This window comes from Thunnus thynnus, chromosome 22 (assembly GCF_963924715.1).
Source record: "Thunnus thynnus chromosome 22, fThuThy2.1, whole genome shotgun sequence".
NCBI classification, from domain to species: domain Eukaryota; kingdom Metazoa; phylum Chordata; class Actinopteri; order Scombriformes; family Scombridae; genus Thunnus; species Thunnus thynnus.
The window spans coordinates 22,813,608-22,834,142 of NC_089538.1; the positions used below are offsets into that span (position 1 = coordinate 22,813,608).

The 20,535-nt window shown below is 38.8% G+C and overlaps 1 protein-coding gene across 2 annotated transcripts in view; it reads right to left on the minus strand.

Moving 5' to 3' along the window:
* Positions 1-1,811: 1,811 nt before the first annotated feature.
* The window catches only part of LOC137174986 (FH2 domain-containing protein 1-like), a 32,798-nt gene continuing 14,074 nt past the window's right edge, over positions 1,812-20,535 (minus strand). The window contains exons 1-14 of one of the 2 annotated variants that reach the window (XM_067580575.1): positions 18,453-18,542; positions 17,620-18,110; positions 17,365-17,535; positions 17,156-17,217; positions 14,147-14,249; positions 13,951-14,036; positions 12,194-12,294; positions 11,327-11,397; positions 10,247-10,354; positions 9,462-9,532; positions 9,128-9,245; positions 8,075-8,239; positions 6,376-6,471; positions 1,812-6,286 (exon numbers count right to left, since the gene is read on the minus strand). In XM_067580575.1, the coding sequence (XP_067436676.1) occupies positions 3,752-6,286; positions 6,376-6,471; positions 8,075-8,239; positions 9,128-9,245; positions 9,462-9,532; positions 10,247-10,354; positions 11,327-11,397; positions 12,194-12,294; positions 13,951-14,036; positions 14,147-14,249; positions 17,156-17,217; positions 17,365-17,535; positions 17,620-18,000 (4,068 nt within the window). In that variant the 5' untranslated portion in view covers positions 18,001-18,110; positions 18,453-18,542 and the 3' untranslated portion in view covers positions 1,812-3,751. Of the gene's footprint in view, positions 6,287-6,375; positions 6,472-8,074; positions 8,240-9,127; positions 9,246-9,461; positions 9,533-10,246; positions 10,355-11,326; positions 11,398-12,193; positions 12,295-13,950; positions 14,037-14,146; positions 14,250-17,155; positions 17,218-17,364; positions 17,536-17,619; positions 18,111-18,452; positions 18,543-20,535 lie in introns of those variants that run through there. The other variant, XM_067580574.1, reaches the window with a different exon arrangement.

The window sequence follows — 20,535 nt, forward strand, 5'->3', positions numbered from 1 at the left end:
TTGTACAGTTATTTTTCAGTAAACGTGTGTTCTGTGTCAACAGATGAAGTCAAACAGATACATCTGTGCCTACAGTCCACAGGGAGACTACACCAAGCCCTCTGACAGTGGAAAAAATGACCATAATACTGTAACATTCACGCTGCGTCACCAATGCTCCTCTGCCAGCAACAACTGTCACACTTCCTCAAACATGATTTGCAGTGTTACACTCTCTGCAGCAAACTTCTTCTGGTCTTCAATAATGGGCAATTTACAGTGGAAAAAGGCTTGTTGTATTCTAAATAATTATTGTTTTAATAATAAAGTGAAAGAAGTATCCTTCAAGATTTCACATTGAATTGACCCTGTTAGAGAAGTGTTGGAAAAATTTAAGCTAAATATAGACTATAACTGATTTTTTTGTAATTCAGAGTGAAAATATATAATTTATTTTTTCAATGTGATAATTCAAATTTATTTTGGACAGATATGCTAAACTTTATGAATAGAAAAATGGGTACTAATGTATAGATTAATGTAGCTGATGTAATGTTATATTTTGTGTTCTATGGGTGGACAGCAATATTACCCATATAATTCAGCTTCTGGTCATTCTTGGTAAATTCCACATCCACAAAGCAAAACGGTCTGGCTCCAAACCCTGCTTTCATCAATTTGTTGTTGAATTCTGACTCAAATTTTCTTACTCAAATAATAAAAAAAGAATCAGAGTCAGGATTTAATAAGAACCAGAATCAGAATTGGAGTCAGAACTGATCAAATCTTAAAGCTCAACTCAAACATGGAGCTTTTTCTGTGAAATAAACAAAGGTGTAGGAAGTATTCAGTTCATTTACTCTAAAGTGTCAATACTACAGTGAAAAAAATCCATTACAGGTTAAAGTCATCCATTTGTAAGATCTAAATCTGCAAAGTAAAAATAAGTTAAATTAATGTAGTGGAGTAAAAAGTATAAAGTAGCATTAAAATGCGTTTACTCATGTGCAAGTACCTGATGATTGTACTAAAATATAGTACTTGAGTAAACAGAACACTGGATATAGAGAAAACACAGATGATGGTTTGCTGTTTTACTTCAACACTGAATCTAATCGAGCTCCAGCACCTTCAAAACCTTAAAGCTTTGAGTTAAATGCTAACATCAGCATACTTACATGCTTACAATGACAACGCTAACATGCTGATGCTAAGCAGGAGCAGATTTGACCACACTCACCATCTTTGTATTAGCATGCTAATTAGCACTAAACTCAAAGTACAGCTAAGGCTGGTGGGAATGTCATTAGTTTTTCAAGTATTTGGTCATAAACTAAAGTTTTGGACAAAATACATTTTTGACCTCATTATGGCACTAGATGTTACGTTCCTGATTTCATGGTGATCCATCCAATAGTTGTTGAGACATTTCACTCTGAACTAAAAATGTCAACTTCATGTAACTAGAAGAAAAGTCAGGATCATCAAAGTTAGTAGGAATTATCATCTGGGAACCATGAATATCTGTACACAATTTTGTACCAATCCATTGAGTAGATGCTGAGATAGTTTACTGGATAGATGAAAACTCTGATATGCTGGTGGCACTAGAGGAAAAGTCAGTAGGATTCATTCTCTGTGGATCAGATTATTGTTGCTTTTTTGACAGCTGTTATTGGATTGAATGAACTCTTCCTAGTGCTAAATATATTTTCAGGTGAAGTCCACTGATTCAAATATTCAAAATGGGCAAAAGAAAACTGCTGCAGAAGAAAGAAAAGAAATACAATGACAGTTTTTGAATGAGCTCTGGTGAACAGAAAAGTGCAGTGTTGGAGGAATAACACTTTATTAATTAGTAGATAGACATATATATATCAAATATTAACTACATACATACATAAATAGAGGTACATAAACATACAAATATCCTCATATGAACAAACTTGGTACTGCAGACTTTTCTCAATGTCAGTCACTGTTGGTTTGAATCAGAGACACTTTAAATATCTCCTCGTCTAAACTAATCTCTCTTTTTTAAAATTACATGATTCTCAGTGATTTAGCGTTTCATTTTTTAAATACAAGGATAATTATCATAATACAATTTCTATTCCAATCAGGCCAGATGTACAAAGATTCCTCAGCTTGGTTAGTGAAATTAAAGGTGCAAATCACAAAAGGCATTTCAGACATGAAGTTGTTTAATCAGAAGGAGATAGGAAACAAACAGCTGGGATTCAGTCCCATTAATTATCATAAACATTGCAGAAAAGACAGTATATTTTTTAAAAATCTCATTACATATTTGTAGATGTAGACATTTATTTTCTTCCTTCATCTTCCGTTTAAAACTGACTAATGTGACCGATTTGTTGGACCTGAGCTCTCAGAAGACTGTGTGTATGTAATTATTTGTGCTTGGACCCTGGGGTATCCGTTTGCAGGTCTAATTATTTTTCATGTTTTGTTTTTTCAAAACACAAAATAATTAGGTCATGAAAACTTTCTTATGATTGTTTTTTTGTGATGATGAGAAAATGGTTTCTGACCTCCGGAAAAGGAGGATTAGTCTAATTAATTGTTGTTTTTCATTTTTTTCATTTATTTAATGACTTTATTGACATTGTATATTGAATATTGTTTGGACCGAAGGGAAGGCAGAAGGCAGGTACTCAAAATTAGATGCAGGAATTTGTGGGGTTATGCATGTTAGATTGAAAATTCTGTCGACTAAAGTAAAATGGTTTATCGCTGAAACTAACAATTTTCAAACGACTAATTGGTTTAATCAATTGATCATTCAAGGACTAAAACGGGGGAATGTTTCATGCTGAAATGCTACTCCCCTTCATCCTCTGAGGACCAAACATTTTAAACTTTATAACTATATATAACTATAAAGTCATTAGCATGTGCATGCTACGTATTAGAAGAAGACCACTTCGACTTTAGACAGGAAACCTGTATATGTACGTACTATTCTCATTGCATTTTTTAAAAACTAAAAGACTGTTGGCCTCTAAATATTGGAATGTTACTTCTAATGTCAATAAAAAGCTTGCGTGTGGTTTCTTTTGCAATTTTGTCCTCTAATGCTCCGCAAAGGACACATGGAGCCCATGCTTTCTAGAGAAAAAAACTGCAAAATTCAGAAAATATTTCAGCAATAGAAGGCAATTCCTAATTGAAAGCTGGAATGACTGTTTTGTCTGAGGGTCCATGAAACAGTTATTGTATTTCATATTGGAATGTAGCCTATATCTGCTGTGTATAGGGCACTTTGCATGTTTATATTGGAATGGGTCCCCCCATCTCAATGTGGGATTTATGCTGGAATCTGGCCTTTACACACCTGAATTAAATTGGAATGCATTCTCATCTAAAGTGTTTGAATGAACACCTTGGACAGAATTTATTATTAATATTGGAATGCAGCCACTTTAGAAATGATGATGAAATATAATGTGCTTTCGTAATGGAATGTGTCCTTTTACCACCACATCAAATATTTTCATATTAGAATTCAGCCTTTCATACTCAAAGACTAGAAAGCAGTGTCTGTCTGTCTTCATATCGGAATGCAACGTTCCTTCTTTCATGAGCTAAACCTTTTCTTTGGAAGACCATCTGTTTTTCATATGGGAATGCATCCTTTCTGTATGACTTCATTACTGGAATGTATCATCTGGTTTTCTTTCCAAATCCAGAAAAGGAGGAAGGAGTAGGAGGCACTGTCTAGACTTCATATTGGAAAGCAGCCTCACATTGGTTATCTCCAGCTGGGTCTGGTGGCCTTGCCTGAGTCCCGAGAGTGAGTGGACTTGTCAGAAAAGCTGCCGCTATTGTTCCGCCGGTGGCCTTTAGGGGGAGCCAGTGAGTCATGAAGTGGTGAGCGAGGAGCTGCCCTGATGCTCTGAGTCCTCCTCAGTGGTGAGGAGGCCGAGGAGGGCAGGTTGTGTAGATCTGAGGATTTGGAGGGGGTGGAGACTCTCAGTGAGCCTGTTCGGGTGAAAGGCGTGGAGGTGCTGGTTGGGGGGACGGAGGAGGAGGAAGTCTTGGGGGAGGATTTAGGGGACGAGTCTGAGCCAGTGTGGGCTGAATGAGGAGGAGTAAGGGTGGTATGGGTCCGTCTGAAAGAAGAAGAGGCGGTGCTTCGGGCAAAACCTGGAAGCAGTGATGATGAAGGGGTAGTGGCTTTATGCAAAGGGGTGGCAGGGGCACTGAGGCTGCCTCCTCCTCCACTTCCTTCTACAGCCTGATTGAGTGCCCGCAGAGTGGAGCGACACATCTTCTCCTCTGGCTGGGGTTTGGGTTTCATTAAGGGCCTTTGGGTGGATGGCTTTCTTTCCTGGTTCTGCTCTCTGGCAGACGATTGAGTGCCTGGAACTTTCTGATCCTTTGGATCCTTAGGGTCCTTGTGGATAATGGAGCGTTGGGATGGTGGAGCAGTCGAGGGCCTCCCTCCTTGTCGGAGGGAGGTGCTGTTAAGGTTGGCGACGTTCAAACTGGAGGGCGCTGCAGTGCTGGAAGAACCTCGGTGACCAGGAGGCTTCTCAGGATGTTTGCCCAGGGATGGAGGACCTCGGCTGGTCCTTGAAATGGGCACAACCCGCCTCATGCCTTGATTCTCTGAGTTGGTGAGTGTGCGGACAGGTTTGCATTTGTTGGTGTTTGGGGTTGTGTGTTTAATCCCAGCCAGTCGAGTTTTAGAGGTAGCGAGGTTCTTGGTGGATGGTTTGGACAATGTAGCAGCTTCTGCCTTTCCATTGGTGGAAGGAGCTGCTTCTGTATTTTCACTAGTCATGTGAGAATGAGCAGTCTTGTTTTTGCTCTCTGTTGATTGCTCAGGGGGGGGTTCCAATTTTCTCTCCTCACTGGTGGAGCCCTCTTCTTCTTCTCCTTTATTGACTGGTTCTTTAGCATCTTTAGAGGCATCTGCGGTGATAGTTAGACTGGAAGATGCCGGCTCTGCTGGTTGCCACCTCTTGGAAGATACGGTAAGTGGTGAGTCGTCACAGCGGGAGACAGGCACTGGTTGGCTGCTGATAGGTACAGGCACTGGCGTCTCATTGGCTGGCTGAGGTTCTGAAGGCGTGCGATTGGCTGGGGCAGAGGAAGCTTTCTCATTTCCTCCTTGATTGTCACTTGTACACTGATTCCTCTCGGTTTGTTCAAGTGTGTTGTCAGTGTGTGTGTGCTCACCAGCTGCCTCGCACACACCAGTCACACACCATACAACCACCTTGTCCTCTCGGCCCTCCTCTTCCTCTCTCTGTGATGAGGAAGAACTTGTGTCAGAAATTAAAACACCAAATTTTTCTGTATTCCCGATGTGGGAGTTAGTCTGTGCCTCCTGGACTTTGGATTTGTCCACTCCCTTCTCTTCCATATCTGTGATTACCATATCGTCCTGGTGATATCCCTGGAGATGACTGTGGTGTGTGTTCTTGTCGAACACTTTCAGCTCAGGAACCAGTGTGCATTTTTCTAAAACCACTGACATGTTGCTGTTTGCAGCACTGGGTTTGGGTTTCTCATCACAGGAGACAATTTGTCCACTAAAATCCTGATCAGCTCTTGATTTTTCAGCATTGTCATTCATTGTAGATGTTTCCCCCCTCAAACCAAAGTACGTTTGATGGTCTGAAGGTGTTACCTGGCTGCTAAAACCCAGACTGAGTCGATCTTTGCCATTGTTGTTGTGGTCAGATTGCTGGTTCAAATCAGAGGTAGGTTTGACTGTAACTTTATTTGTGGGATTGATGGTGTCAACTTGAGTCTGGGTAGCATCATTGTTGAGGTAAGTGGTGGTTGTACGGTGTGCGTTTGAGTTTTTTGGACTCCTAGGGGTCTTGGGAGGTGAGGAGGGGGTTTGCGATGCTATCTCGCCTGCCTGAGACTGCTGGTTTTGGGGGAAGCTGAATGTTGTCACTCTCAGATTTCGAGGCCAAGTCTGAGGGGAGAGTCCTGGACTTCTAAGCCCAGATTCAGGTGAGGCTGATTGGAAAGCTGTCCTTGCCTCTTCCTCTCCTCTCTGCTGGGTGACTTTGTGGTCAGGGGTCGCCATTCCGAGGAGCATGCTCAATTCACGCTCAGCAGCAACGGATGGCGAGCTGGATGGAGAGTTCCGGGAACGCCGTAGGCTCCCCGAGCGCCCCAGAGGAAAGTGGGAGTTGTTTAGAGGTGAACGAGGGCTGAATCTAGGAGACAGGAGCTCCATCAGCAGCCCGGCCTTGTCGTGGCGTGACATAGCAGCTGACATGTCTGTCTCGCTGCTGCAGCGCAACCCAAAGGCTCCTCCCACCTACAACAGGATCACATAGTTTAAATTCATTACTAGTCAAGCAGATTGAGTGTATTTATATTCCAGCGTTTGGTTGTGTGTTGTCTTACCTCCTCGCCCCCCGACCAAGAGTGCCTCTTCTGCTCCTCCAGCTCCTGCAATCGACGGCGACGGGCCATCTCTTTAGCCTCCCTCTCCATGTTCTCCTTTAGTGACAGACAGACAGGAGTGAGTCTTATGCAAGTCTTTCATTTTCACTTCTTAACTGCTCCTTTTTATCTTTGAATACCAGGAGCCAGTTGCAGCAGCTGTTCGCATATTCAAACTTAGCCTCATTATAATATAAGTGTTCACTAAGTGCAGATTTAAGCATCAGTAAATTAAACCCTGTTATATCACACAAACTAGTTCTTAAATAGAGTTTAGTTGTTGCTAACTATTTACACCCACTAACTGTCAGGTAGAACTGTTGCGTAAACTTGCTAAATGAACCAACTGAAGCTAATATTAGCTTGCTAATATCTGACTTGGATTGAAGAGTAAAAGAGGTAATATGGAATATGGTTGACATATCTGACCTGACACTTTCATTTTCACAGAAAAACACACTAAATCTCAAATTACAAAACTTTATGTCAATAACTTTAGACTAAATAACCAAATAACTAAGTTTATTTAGCATAGCTTAGCATAATCAGATATTTCCCTCTCACTGTAAACTGCGTGAATACTCCTAATTCTAAAACACACATTTTTCTCCAGATATGAAGATATGAATAAAACGGTATAGAGCAACAATTAGTTGATTAATCGATTGAAATGAAATAATTCAGCAACTATTTTGATCATTCAACAATTGTTTTAGCAATTTTCCAAATTGCCAAAAACTCTCTAGTTGCTGTAAAGGTGTTATTTTTGGAAGTTATGTTACAGCTCATGATGCTACAGTGACTTCCTGTTTACATAGCTGGTTGCTTCTTACAGTTTCCTTGCAACATATTTACAGATTACTTAAGTGTAGACAACAAATTTCTTTTAATGGTGTAACCCAAGTTATTAAATCACTAGTTTGAAACTAGTTAGCGGTAGGTTAGTTAACTAGTTGTTACTGAAAACTTGGGGACAACTTTATGCAAACTTAGTGATGGATTTATGAACTGCTGGTGCAACTCAATTGGGCAACTGTCATATTTTCAGAAACAGTATGGAGTTGCAGTATGTCACACTGTGAACTTCAGCACAGATTACAGCCTGCGATATGGACACACAAGCACTTCCCTACATCATGACAGGATGCCACAGTAAAATGTGTTGTACTCACTACAATAATGTGTGGCATGTAGCTTTAGATCTAACCAGCTCACTGAGACTACTTCCTCTTTTACTTTTAAAACTAATTCATCAATAAAAAGGCATAAAAATTCCCCACCTCTCCTCAAATTTTTGCAAGCAATGAGTTGTGACAAAAACCCTGCTTCTAACGTGAAATAGAAGTGGAAGGAAACATTTGCTTGTTTAAATAAGTGGACAAGATGAATTTTCAAAATGTTTTTGACCAAATATTCTGGCACTGATCATGTAAAAAATTTTTGATGGTTTGTGTTTCGGTGCTTTTAGAGGAACATTCAGTGGTAGAAGCATTCATTTCATAAGTAAATTAATCACATTACAGCTCTAAACTGTACTGCAGCACAGTCGATTACAACATTAAAGCTATATCATAAAATTCATAACCATTACTAAACATATCACAATACTGATATATGCCAGCTTTAGTGTATGTTGTTGTTTATATTTCATTGTGTGTACCTTGACAGCATCAGTGAACCTGGAGCAGAAGGTGTGGAAGATGCTGAAGCAGTCATCCAGTCTGAACATGTCTCTGTCCTCACAGAAGAAATCAATCAGCTCACTGCCTTCCTTCTTCAGCTGCTGCCGGCTACCACGCAGCAAGCATAGAGATGACGTTGCACACTGAAAGACAGAAAAACAGAGGCAGACAGGAGAAACTTCAACTTTATTATTATCCTGCAGGAAATTTAGTTTGTAGGCAGGTGTTAACACAGAGATCACAGGAATGCACTGATGACAATGAACAGCAAAAATCAATAATCAGATATAAGATATAAAAGATAAGATATAAAACAAATAAAATACACAGTATAAATAATAAAATATACCAATAAAAATAAAGACTGCAACAGATTCAGCCAAAAATAGAAACATTACTGCCATACATACATTTAAGAAACTATTTGTGGGTACATACTTGAAAGTTTGAGACATAATTATGTGTTTAGTGATTTTAATTGGTGTCTTATTTTATAAATGTATATGGACCTTATATGTGGGTGTAAATGGTTTTTTATTTGACCATTTTAAGTTTTACTACCCAACTAACTAGCTATAGTTTGTGTCTATATGTTGGCTTGTCTGGCTATCTTTGTGAGGGCCTATTTCAATTTTGACTCCCAGCAACATCTTTATTAATATTATCAAATAACCTCCAACAATAAGAAGCAAATGTGTTCACAGCCAGTATGAGGGATAATATCAAAGACATAATTAGACATTTGAAAGAAAATAATAGTACAAAGAACAAATATATATACAAATTAGAGAGAAAAAAAAGTTTCTCTGCTTTCCAAAAGGGTTCCCATTCTGGTATAATCACATGATATTTTCATTATTTGTACATCTGTGTTGAATTCAAAAGTATAATTCACAGAAAACAGAACAATCAACCTACAGTATGTTAATTTTAAACCATCTTAGTGAGGACATTTGGGCCGTTCCTCACAGCCTCAAAGAGCTGTTTGAGGGTGAAGACTTGGTTTTGCTGGTCAGGTTACAAATAGTTACCTGCAGGAAGCTGTCCAGTTGTTGCAGCAGTTCTGTGTCTCTCTGGACGCTCTCCTCTACTGAGTGTGTGCGCGACGTCAGACACTGCAGGTCAGCATCCAGCGTTTCCAAGGAGATCCTACAAACAAACAAAAAAAGACCATTAAAAACAATAAATATGGAAAATATTCTGAAACTGAACTATACATTACTCCCTTTCTGCATTTTACACCAATCTACAGGTTTAAATTTGGCGCGAAATCTGCTTTTTACCGGCAGAGGGCGCTGTTACAGAGCAAATGACTTTTAAGTTTTCAGAGATTTGAGGTGATGAAGTGATAAAGTGAGTTCTTACCTGGCTGCAGTCTGAACATGAATCAACTTCAGTGGAAACTCCAACAGCTTCTCGTCTTTTTTCTGTGCTTCCTGAAGGAGAGAGAAGGAATATTTAATTTCTAGAGTTTGTATTTAAGTGCTTTCTGTGGTCTTGTTTTCCTAAATGATTTATATTGGGGTCAATATGAAGATCAGGACAACGCTTTATTTTACAGATCCCTTAATTTTTTGCAAATTTCCATGAATTTATTTTACATAATTGCAGGTATTTTTTAAGTATAAGTTGGCGTGTTTCATTTTTTTGAATATTTTACAGAAAGGATGGTGCAATTTGGTACAAATTATCAAAGAAAAGTGTTAAGTTGGTTTGGTTGTACCCACTCATTTATATTTGGGTTGTTACTTTGAAAAAAATCTTAATAAATTAGACTCTTAACAATTACTTAACTGACAGAAAATTCTCAGTTTTCAGTGTGCAGTTTTGTACACACTGAAAACTGAGTATTTTCTGTCAGTTAAAGAATTATTAAAGAGTCTAATTCATTAAGAATTTTTACACTTACATCTGCATTATGTATGAACCCAAATATAATGAATCAGCACTTACCAACTAAACCAACTTCACACTTTGTCAGTTTTTTCTTATAATTTTTACCAAATTGCACCACCCTCTCTGTAAAATTTTCTAAAAATGAACTGTTAAATACTTGCAAATTACTCAGAAAATTTCCAGGAAGTTAATATAAAATTAAGGGACCTGTAAACTAAAGTGTTACCAATATTAGCAATTTTTTTGTTACTGACCAGAGCAACAAAGTGCAGTAGGTTCATGCCCGGCTTGTTGGCCTTGGTGTCGGCCAGAGACAGGAGGGATGACAGCTTGAAACCAACTGCGTTTCCTGCATAACCTCCCTGCAACACACAGAAACACAAAACAACACAGCAAATAAACACAATCAAAATTCTGTACATGTAAAGGCTGCAGCACAAGATTCTGCATTTCACATGAAGCGGCTTCTGTTTGCTGTAGATTTTGTGCTAAGTGACAATGAACACTAACAGAAACCACAACTGGCTATAAAAGTATCTTAACACTGGTGAGCATTGAGGGAGAAGGAAGAAATTTAATGAGGCAGTTGAACCTTTTTGGGGTGTTTTTTGTTTATATGTCTAAAAACTAATATGTCTGAAGGGGTTTTAAAAGACGGCTAGACAAAAACCAACAATAAAAATAACTTTGGACTAGAACAGAAAGTAGAATCTTCTGATCCATTTTTTAAAAATCAAATCCTCACATCAGAAAGACTAACTTAACTAACTATCTTTTTGGAATATATATTGATTTTTTGTATTTTTCCTTTAAACCCACATTGTTATTATTATCATTTTATCATTATAATTTCTATTTTTATTTAGTCACTGATGTTTATTATTGGGAACATACTGTTTTGTTTTGCCTATCATGAAAGGTATCAATATATTGATATAAAACTGATGAAAATTAAATAAATAAGGGTACATTAACACTAAATACACCTTTTTAGTTAACAAATTACATGCAGTCACATGTATTTAATCTGATTTCAAAGCAATAAATTATGCATTGCACATTTGTTGTTTATTGCACAACACTTTTACATCCATACTGTGGAGGTCGGACAAAAGCGGCATGTTTAATGTCACTTCCCTCCAAATCTGTGCCCTAATCAACTTTACATTTATGTTTTGAGACAGAATAACCTCCATAGTCACACCGACTACCTTGTGAACCTTATGTGGTCAGTTTGACCTTGCTTCCACAGTAATGGCATTTACTTTTTCTTTTCTAATTATTCATTATTGCTGTTTTTATTCCTTTATACAGTCTTTAAGTCTCTCACTCACAGCATTGAGGATGTTTCCAGCCTGCAGCACCAGATGAAGAACAGCATGGAGCTCCTCACAGCACATTAACTCTGGAAGAGAAGAAGATCAAGTTGTTTATTTGCATCACAACAAAGGACAGACAAATCCAAAAACATCACCTGCTTCAAATCAGGAAGCAGAGACATAAATGCATAAATAAATAATGTGGAAAACATCTTCACACACACACACAATAAAAAAGATTACCAGGAGTGTATAATCCTAAAATCCCCGCGTGCACCAGAGAGTGTGTGTGTGTTGTCATTGGCAGCGTTAGTGTGTGAAGGGTTAGTTAACATTCATGCAGTTATCAAGTTCACACACGCTTGCTAAAAATAGCAAAGGTGTTATTGTGTCGAATGTGTGTGTCTTTGGGGAGGAGAGTAATTTACTGATGATGTCTCACTCTGTTTGTATCATTTGTACCAAAGATGGAGACGAGAAACCAACTCTGTAGTAACTAAGTACATTTACTCAAGTACTGTATAAATGTGAGGTACTTGTACTTTACTTAGTATTTCCATGTGATGCTACTTTATACTTCCACTCCACTATATTTCAGAGGGAAATATTGTACTTTCTACTCCACTACATTTATTTGACAGCTTTAGTTACTTTTCAGGTGAAGATTTGACACAATGGATAATATAACAAGCTTTTAAAATACAACACATTGTTAAAGATGAAACCAGTGGTTTCCAACCTTTTTGGCTTTATCCTTACGAGACTTTACAGAGTTGTTGAAGCTTCCAACAACATGCAGATGTTAACTGTGGGAGCGTAAAGACAGAGGCCTCATGCAGAGAGCAGTAAACTGACGAACTAATGATGCTGCGAGGTCGTTACCTTTGGTGGCAGAGCGAAGGATCTTAATGTTACGTTTCATGGCGTCACACGCCCCGGGAAACTCTCTCTTCAACAGCATGGACTCAATACGGACCGAGTAACTATAAATGGAGATAAAAATAAATGAAAACCCTAAATCTTATAAAGATACAAGCCTGAAAGACAGAGAAGGGGAGCAATAGTGGATTGAGAGGTTGATAAAAACAAGATAAATAAAACCATAAATACACAATAATTCCATCTTATAATAATAGTCATCAACAAAAATGCATGTTGGACACAATTTTCTATGAGTCACTATGTTTCACCAAATTAAAACTACATTTCCCACCAACCCCCACTGCATCACATTCCCCGACTCCCGCAAGTGAATCAGATTTTGTCGTCTTTTCATTCTTTCCACCATCTGCTGTTACCAGAAACCCTGAAAGCTTTAAGCTCCATTTGCTCTGGATGAAGTCTTTATTCTTCATTTGGATCCCCTTTAGCTTTCACACAGTGGCTGCTACAGTAAGCTTTAAGGGAGCCGATTTATCTTATTTATTGGTTCATTTAACAGGAAGCGCACATTAATAAAAATGATGTAAATGTGCAAGTGTGGCCAAGAGGCTATTTTTTTATGGACAGATGTTACAATATCTAATGTAATACTAAAGATAAAAATAAAAAGCAGTTCACATTGTATAAATGAAACTATTACAATTAGGAACCGATTTCAGAAATGATAATTAAATTCTACATCAAAAACAACCTAAATGTACCGTCAAAAGACTGCTCACTGATGATCCTGTGTGCTTACAGAACTTAAGGTAATGTCTACAGATTGATGTAAAATTGTAAAATAAAATAGGGAGGGAGGGCTCACGCAGTTTAAAGGATAAGTTCACACTTTTTGAGTCTGTCTTAAAACAGCAGTCAGGTATCCATATGAACAGTGAAAGAGGTTTCCCTCGCTGTAATCATTCGTCCTGTTCATACTGGATATTAAAAGATCCTTCAAATGTGCTTTCAATGGAGGTGATGGAGACCAAAATCCACAGTGTGTCCACACAGTCATTTAAAAGTTGATGTGAAGCTTCTATTCAGCTTCATCAGTCTGAGTTAGTCATATCAAGTGGATATCTGACACATTTACAGTATTTTTAGCATCAAATTCCCTCTTTGTGTTTCCTCGGACAGTGTTTCCCTGTTGAGCTGCAGGTGGAAGTATAGTAACAAAAAGAGGAACTTTGGCACTAAAAAGACTGTAACGTTGAAAGATATCTACTTGATTTGACTCATTTGGACGCTGAAGCTTCATATTAGCTTCAGATAAACTTTGAAATACATTTTTACTCAGAAGAAGGACTGTGGATTTTGTCCCCCATCACTTCCATTGTAAGTGCATTATGAAGGGATCTTCTAATGGTCAGTATGAACAGGAGGAATGATTACAGCAAGAAAAACATGTTTCAATATTCATTTGAGATCCTGATTGTTGTTTTAAGACACCAAACATGAGCTGTCTCTTTCTTGGTTCCAGTCCAGCGGGGACCTTTATTGCATCATATGCACTCATTTTCCTGCCATCAACTTCTATAAACTCTCTAATAAATTAACATGTCTAAGAAAAGACACAGAGCTTCTTCAACAACAAAATAAACCCTTTGATCACCAACATTATAAACAAATTAATGTAATGCGATTATAAGGTCAGAGGTCACTTCACCTAGACAAAAATCTAAAACAAGATACCACTCTGATCTTTAAACTCTCACCTGGGGAGCTGAATCAGCAGGTACACGAATGAGTCGGCCAATGAGAGTTTAGAGACGTCGCCTTGGTACGCCTTCAGCTTCATCACCTTCAGGAGAGAAAACAGATGAGACACAAACTAACACGATGACATTAATGTGTGTGTGTGTGTGTCTGTGTGTGTGTGTGTGTGTGTGTGTGTGTGTGTGTGTGTGTCACCTCCTCAGTATCTGGCAGCAGTTTCAGCAGCTCCCTCAGAGGCTCCGCCCCATACGGATCACTGTTTCCATGGCGAATATCGTCTACTATCACCTGATTGGACCTGGAGGAGAAAGAAGATTTCACATTTAATTAACAGTAAGAAATTATTCCCAAATAGTTCTGAAATCATTACCAACAGAAAATTAATCATTTCAGTCACTTGTCAAGCAAAAAAATCCAAAACATTCTCTGTTTCTAGCTTCTCAAATGTGAGGATTTGCTGCTTCTCTCTGTTTTATATCATTGTGAACTAAATATCTTTGGTTGGTCCGACAAAACAAGACATTTGGAGACGGTATTGGGCTTCTGGGAAATTGGGAAGAGCATTATTCACTATTTTCTGATATTTTCCAGACAAAAAAAACGAACAAATGGACTAGAGCTGCTACGATTAGTTGATTAATCGATTAGTTGTTCCACAGCAAATTAATCTGTAACAACAAACATTAGCTGGTTGCAGCTTCTCAAATGTCATACATGAGAGTAAACTGAATATCTTTGGGTTTTGGATGGTTGGTCAGACAAAACATGACATTTGAAGACGTCCTCTTGGGCTGTAAGAAATTATAATGGACATTTTTTTTTACTATTTTGTGACACTTTATGAACAAAGCGATTAATCAATTATGAAAACAATCATTTGCTGCAGCCCTAAAATGGACAACTGTATTTCAGAGCATTTCCCTCCAAAAGCTGAGTTTCCAGTTACTGAATTGTATCAGCTCTGTGCTCAACTTGCATTACGTGGCTGACGTCAGAATGTTTTCGTTAAACTGATGGATGGAAAATAAAGGCCAGCCTGAACCCAAATGGAGATCATGGATACTGTACAAGTGGCCGAAGTGAATTTCCTTCGCAGGGTGGCTGGGCTCACACTTAAAGAGAAGATCCAACATCGAGAAGGAGATCGGGGAAGAACTGCCGGTCTTTGGTATCAAAAGGAGACAGTTGAGGATGGCTGCCGGACCCCAGAAGGATTTATTTATCAAGTCTGGTTGGGGAATCCTTCAGGAGCCCATAAGAAAGAGCTGGAGGTTATGGCTGGGTACTTTGCTTAGCCTGCTGCCACCCTAACCCAGAGGAGTGGTGGAAAATGGATATATAGATGGAGAACTCAAACACACAAGCTCATCAGCTCATGAGCCGTTAATGTCAGCAACAGATGAGGTTTCTATAAAGGTGCTTAACAAGAGAAATCCTTTACATACATACATTACAGTGTTATTGTGCAGGTTTATTAGTGAGGTATTATCGCAGTGAAGGCTGCTTGTTAACGTCCAACTACAATTCATCTATAAGTGTTTTCAGGTGCAGTAACTGAACTGTTTCTAGAGAGAATGGGAAATCATATATATCAATACTTATATAATACTTACATAATACTTATATTTATTGGTGGCTTATGTGCTTGTTTCTGGTTCATACTGTGGCTGTCATACATGCTCTCGCTCCCTCATGCCTGTATGTCTCTCAGTGTGTTTGGTAAGCACTCAGTCTGAACATATTGACACAGTCAATACAACATAAACACATTCAGGACACTTAATGATCCCGTTGCCCTCCCCTTATGTTACTAAAACACTCTGCTGCAGTATATGGACACCATTTGGCTCCCTCCCAGTCTGTGCTGAAGCTTCATATTAACTTCAGATAAACTTTTAAATACGGTTTTGCACAGAATGGCCAGTATGAACAAGAGGAATGACTACAGCAAGAAAAACCTGTTTCAGTGGTCATTTGGGCTCCTGACTGTTGTTTTAAGACAAACTTGAAAAATTGTGAACCTGTCCTTTGAAGTAATTTGGATGACAGATATTCAATCAATTCTTCTAACTCGTAGTGCTGTGACATCACCCCGGTCCTCTGATGTGATGCAAACGTGGAATTAGTCACATGTCAGGAGCGTGTCTGTCTACATTCTTGCACAACATGCCAGCATAACCACATCTATTTACCCACAACACTTTGTGATGAGGGCGAGAAGACACATCACGCCAACACCCTTTCTGTCAGATCGTTACCCCGGGGCGCGTCCTACAAGAGACATTATTCAAACGCAGATCTATTGAAAGCATCTTCAACTTATCGACATGTAAACCTCCCATCCTGACTGGACACGTGTGTTCATCAAAGCCATTCAGTGTCCATCAGTCCAGGTCTGCTGTTTGTCTCCCTCGTAAAATATCTGAAATTTCTTTAACTACAAAAAACAGCTGCTGAAATGTGATTTTTAGAGTGTGTTTATGTTTGCATTTTGCTCTATCAAAACCTTCTTATTCATGTCAGGGATGCTGTAAAAGATGCTCATACAGAAAACAGGTTTGCTGGCAACAAAAGCTGAACCAGGCTTGATATTAAAGGAACATTTCGAGAAATACATTTAATACATGCTTTCTTGCTGAGAGTGAGCTGAGAAGATTGATACTGCTCTCAAGTCTGTACAGTAAATATGAAGCTACTGTAAGTTTAGCTTAACATAAAGGCTGGAAACAGAAGGAAACTCTGTTCAAAGGTAACAAAATCCGCCAACAAACACCTATAAAGCTCATTAATTTACACGTCATATCATGTCTGTTTAATTTGTACAAAAACTGAAGTGTAAAAACAAAAATTTTATGGGGACAGATTCAGGCTAAATGTTTCCACCCTGTTTCCATTCTTTATGCTAGGCTAAGATAACGTGAGTATAGTAAAGTGATTATTGTTGTGATAACTTTCCAGAATTGTAAAATCCTGTCTCATAGTTCCATAAACTGCTTGGTAGTATTTTGACATCTGATAAGCTTTTTAACGCGTGTGATATTTCAATGTAAATAGCCATTTTGGTTCTTGTTTTATTGAATTCTGGAGTAATTTATTTGCCTTTCATGTTAGAAAATATTCAGGCTACAGTGGAAAATCTCAATGGAGGTGAAAAGTGTGTGTGACTGTGTGTGTTTGTTGTAAGAGTCACAAAGTGAGGCTTACCTCTTGAACTGTTTGAGGAAAATCCCAATGTTCATCCCTCTCTTTGAGTCAAGAATAGAGACCTGGTTGGTAGAGAGACATATAGAGACAGAGGGAGAGAGAGAGAAAGAGAGGTAAAGGTGAGAAGTTTGAGGTCACACAGCCCAGGTGGAAACTGTCCACACACACTTCACCTCCTCCACACCTTCAACAAACAGCAGCACACACACCTCCTCTCTGATGTCCCTGAACGAGCTCCTGGCCTTCCCTCCTCTTTTGGGCGTGGTCTTGGCGTTTGACTGAGAGTCGTTCTGACCAAACAGCTCCTCGATGGTCTGGACATCAATCTGGTACTCCTGCTGCACCAGACCCTGAGTCCACAGGTTGGCCCGCCCCTTCACCTGTGACACACAAACAGAGGATATTAGGATGTTCAATGTGCTTGAATATAATAAATGTGTGAATCAGTTTTTCAGAGACTTTACCTGCTCCGCTGGTATTGTTTTCCAGAAGAAACTCCTCACCCTCTTCTTCTTCCTCAGGCCTCCTGTGGGGTCTCCCAGTCCAGGGAGCAGAGATGGCAGGGGAGGAGGGGGAGGAGGAGGAAGACAAGGAGGAGGAGGAGGAGGAGGAGGAGGTGGAGGTGGTGGCGGAGATGCTCTCGTCTGGTTATCAGAAAATCTCGATAGAGGACAAGGAGGGGAAGGAGGAGACGTCGGCACAGCCACGGCAACGTCCTCCTCATGGAGAGAGAAACTCTCCCTCTCGTTGGCCGGGGAGACGCTGCCCATCACGTGCATTCTCACAGCCAGTTGACGGAGGGTATAGCAACAGACTGGATGGTCACCGAGCTGATGGGCGACCATAGTGAGAGGAGGGACGCTGAGTGTGGTGATGACAGTGAAGATGCGTCATCGTGTTAGGAACATCAGAGGTCATTAGAAGGTCAAAGGTCAAATCCAGAGGTCAGCAGATACTGCGGAGAAATTAAGAAAAATCTAAATGAGGAAAACTCCAGAAACTTTGTAGAAGCTTTGAAGAAGCTCTGTCTTTTCTTAGACATGTTTTCTACATTTATTACAGAGTTTATAGTACAGATGAAAGGAAAATGAGCGGAAATGATTCAATAAAGGTCCCTAGCGGACTTGAGCCGGGGAAGACACGTCATGTTCAGTGCTAAGTTAAAAGGACAGGTTCACAAATGAACACTGAATCCACTTATATTTAGTCATTTCAAAGCTTTTAATATGAAGCAGTAAAGCAGTAGATGTTGGGTTTGCATCGGCAGTAACTTAACACAACTCTGACACTGCAGCACCTTGGCGGACTTCCAGAAAGCTGGCCAATCAGAACAGGGCTCATCAGGAGGGGGGGCCTTAAAGAGACAGGAGGGGCTGCATAATGGCCTGTATAAGATAAATAAGGAGTTTTTTGAACTGTGAGTCATGCAAAGCTACTCTAGTGGAGTCCCAGAATAAAATTATAGAGCTGGAAATGAGCATAATAGGTCCTCTTTAAATTTTGATTGTAGGTTAGATTGATTATATCAGAAGAAGAAACTGTACTGCAGAGCTAAATGTAAACTGAAACCACAGCACAGAGACGAATGACTTGGAAAAATCCATTTGGCATGCGACCATGTTGGACTCACACTGACATTCTTCTGTTTTATTCATATTGACCAATGTGAGTGTGTGTGTGTTGCTTTCAAAAATGTCTTGTAATTATATGAAAGTTAATTAAACATTTATAACATTACGTAATGTTAAACATTTCCTTTTGTGTCATGTATATTTGTGTGTGAGTGACTCTTGTCTCCATTGAAACCTGTTTGTTTTCTCTGAACGATCAAACAACTCCAGCTGGCAGTTTCTTCATCATTGTCCTCCTCTCTCTCTCACACACACACACACACACACACACACACACATGTCTATCACACCTTCAGCCTCACCTTCTGTCTGTATTGTGGCTGGATGGCAAGTTGTTGAACAAACTATTAAAGCTGTAGAAAACTTCAGAAAACATTAAAAGTCAAGAGTTGATCTGTTGTTATTGCAGTATATAAAAGAGACGAGGATTCAATCAGTCAACTGGTATTAATAAATGTGTTGCTGATGGTGACATTTCTACCTGTCGATTATCTTTATTACCTTAAACCATTTTTTTTTATCTGTATGTCCATCGGTTTTCAACACAGGACAAATATGTGAATGGACAGAGGAGAGTAAATATAAATAAATATAATTCTGAGCATTAGTAATGTCATAAAACTATTGATAAAAGTTAATATTAATGGATTTTGTCACTCCTATTATTATTATTTGTGCCTTGTCTTTGATTTGGGGGATAATCATGCTCTCAGTTCCCATAGTGCTTTGATGTAGCTGCAGGCTATATTTGTTTACATTTTGGCAAATTGGCGCCATTAAAATAAGCCAAATTAGCTATTATCACTTCCTGTTTGCAGTGTAGCCATAAACATACACACAAACATACGTATATCTTGATTAGTATTTTCTAGATAAATTGACACACCTGCCAAGTCACATTGCGTCATTTACGAGTTGAGTTGAGTGCGTTAAAACTATTGCTTTTCTGAAGCGCTGAAGTGTGTTGACACTGAGAAATAGGTGTGTTGTATGTTGCCCTTAAAAGAAAAACTCTGGTTGTATTCTATATTTTCCTTATTGTCAACAAATCCCATGAAAAGACAAAAATCAACAATGACCTGATCTACTTACAAGTGTTGTGTGTATATCCAAAGTCCGATACATTATATGTGCCGTAGACCTCCATTGTTTGTCCAAAAACTATTAAAAACACATCAATAATAGAGGTGACATGCTCCTTCATTACCGTCAACACACACGCTGTATTTGGACTCAACCCCACACATACCATCCTGCTGCCAAAAGTACTCAGTAAGTAAACAAACAAATGTGTATTACTCCGCCAATGAAAATAGTCCCTAATAAAAGCACTATTTCCTCCTGTTTGAGTAACGTTTATTAAAAACGACAGTGCCCAGCTGTTTTAAGAAATTACTGAGCCTTTTTGAAAAATGACAGTATACAAAATGTGTGCAACAAAACCATTGCGAGTATAATTGTAGCACTTAAATGTTTTAACCATGTAAAGCACTTTGTAACTTTGATTTAAAAACTGCTGTATAAGTAATGTTTATATTATATATTATATTTGATTATTTAGTGTCTAAAATGTCGAAAAGAAACATTCAAAATATTTGCTTATACAAAACATCATCAGTCTTATCAAGCAACTAATTAGCTTTTCCCATAAAATGTGGGAAAATAGTGAAAAATGTCTTCATTTTTGCTTGTTTTAGCAGACCAACTGTGTGAAACCAAAGACATAAAACAGAGATATGACGCAAATCC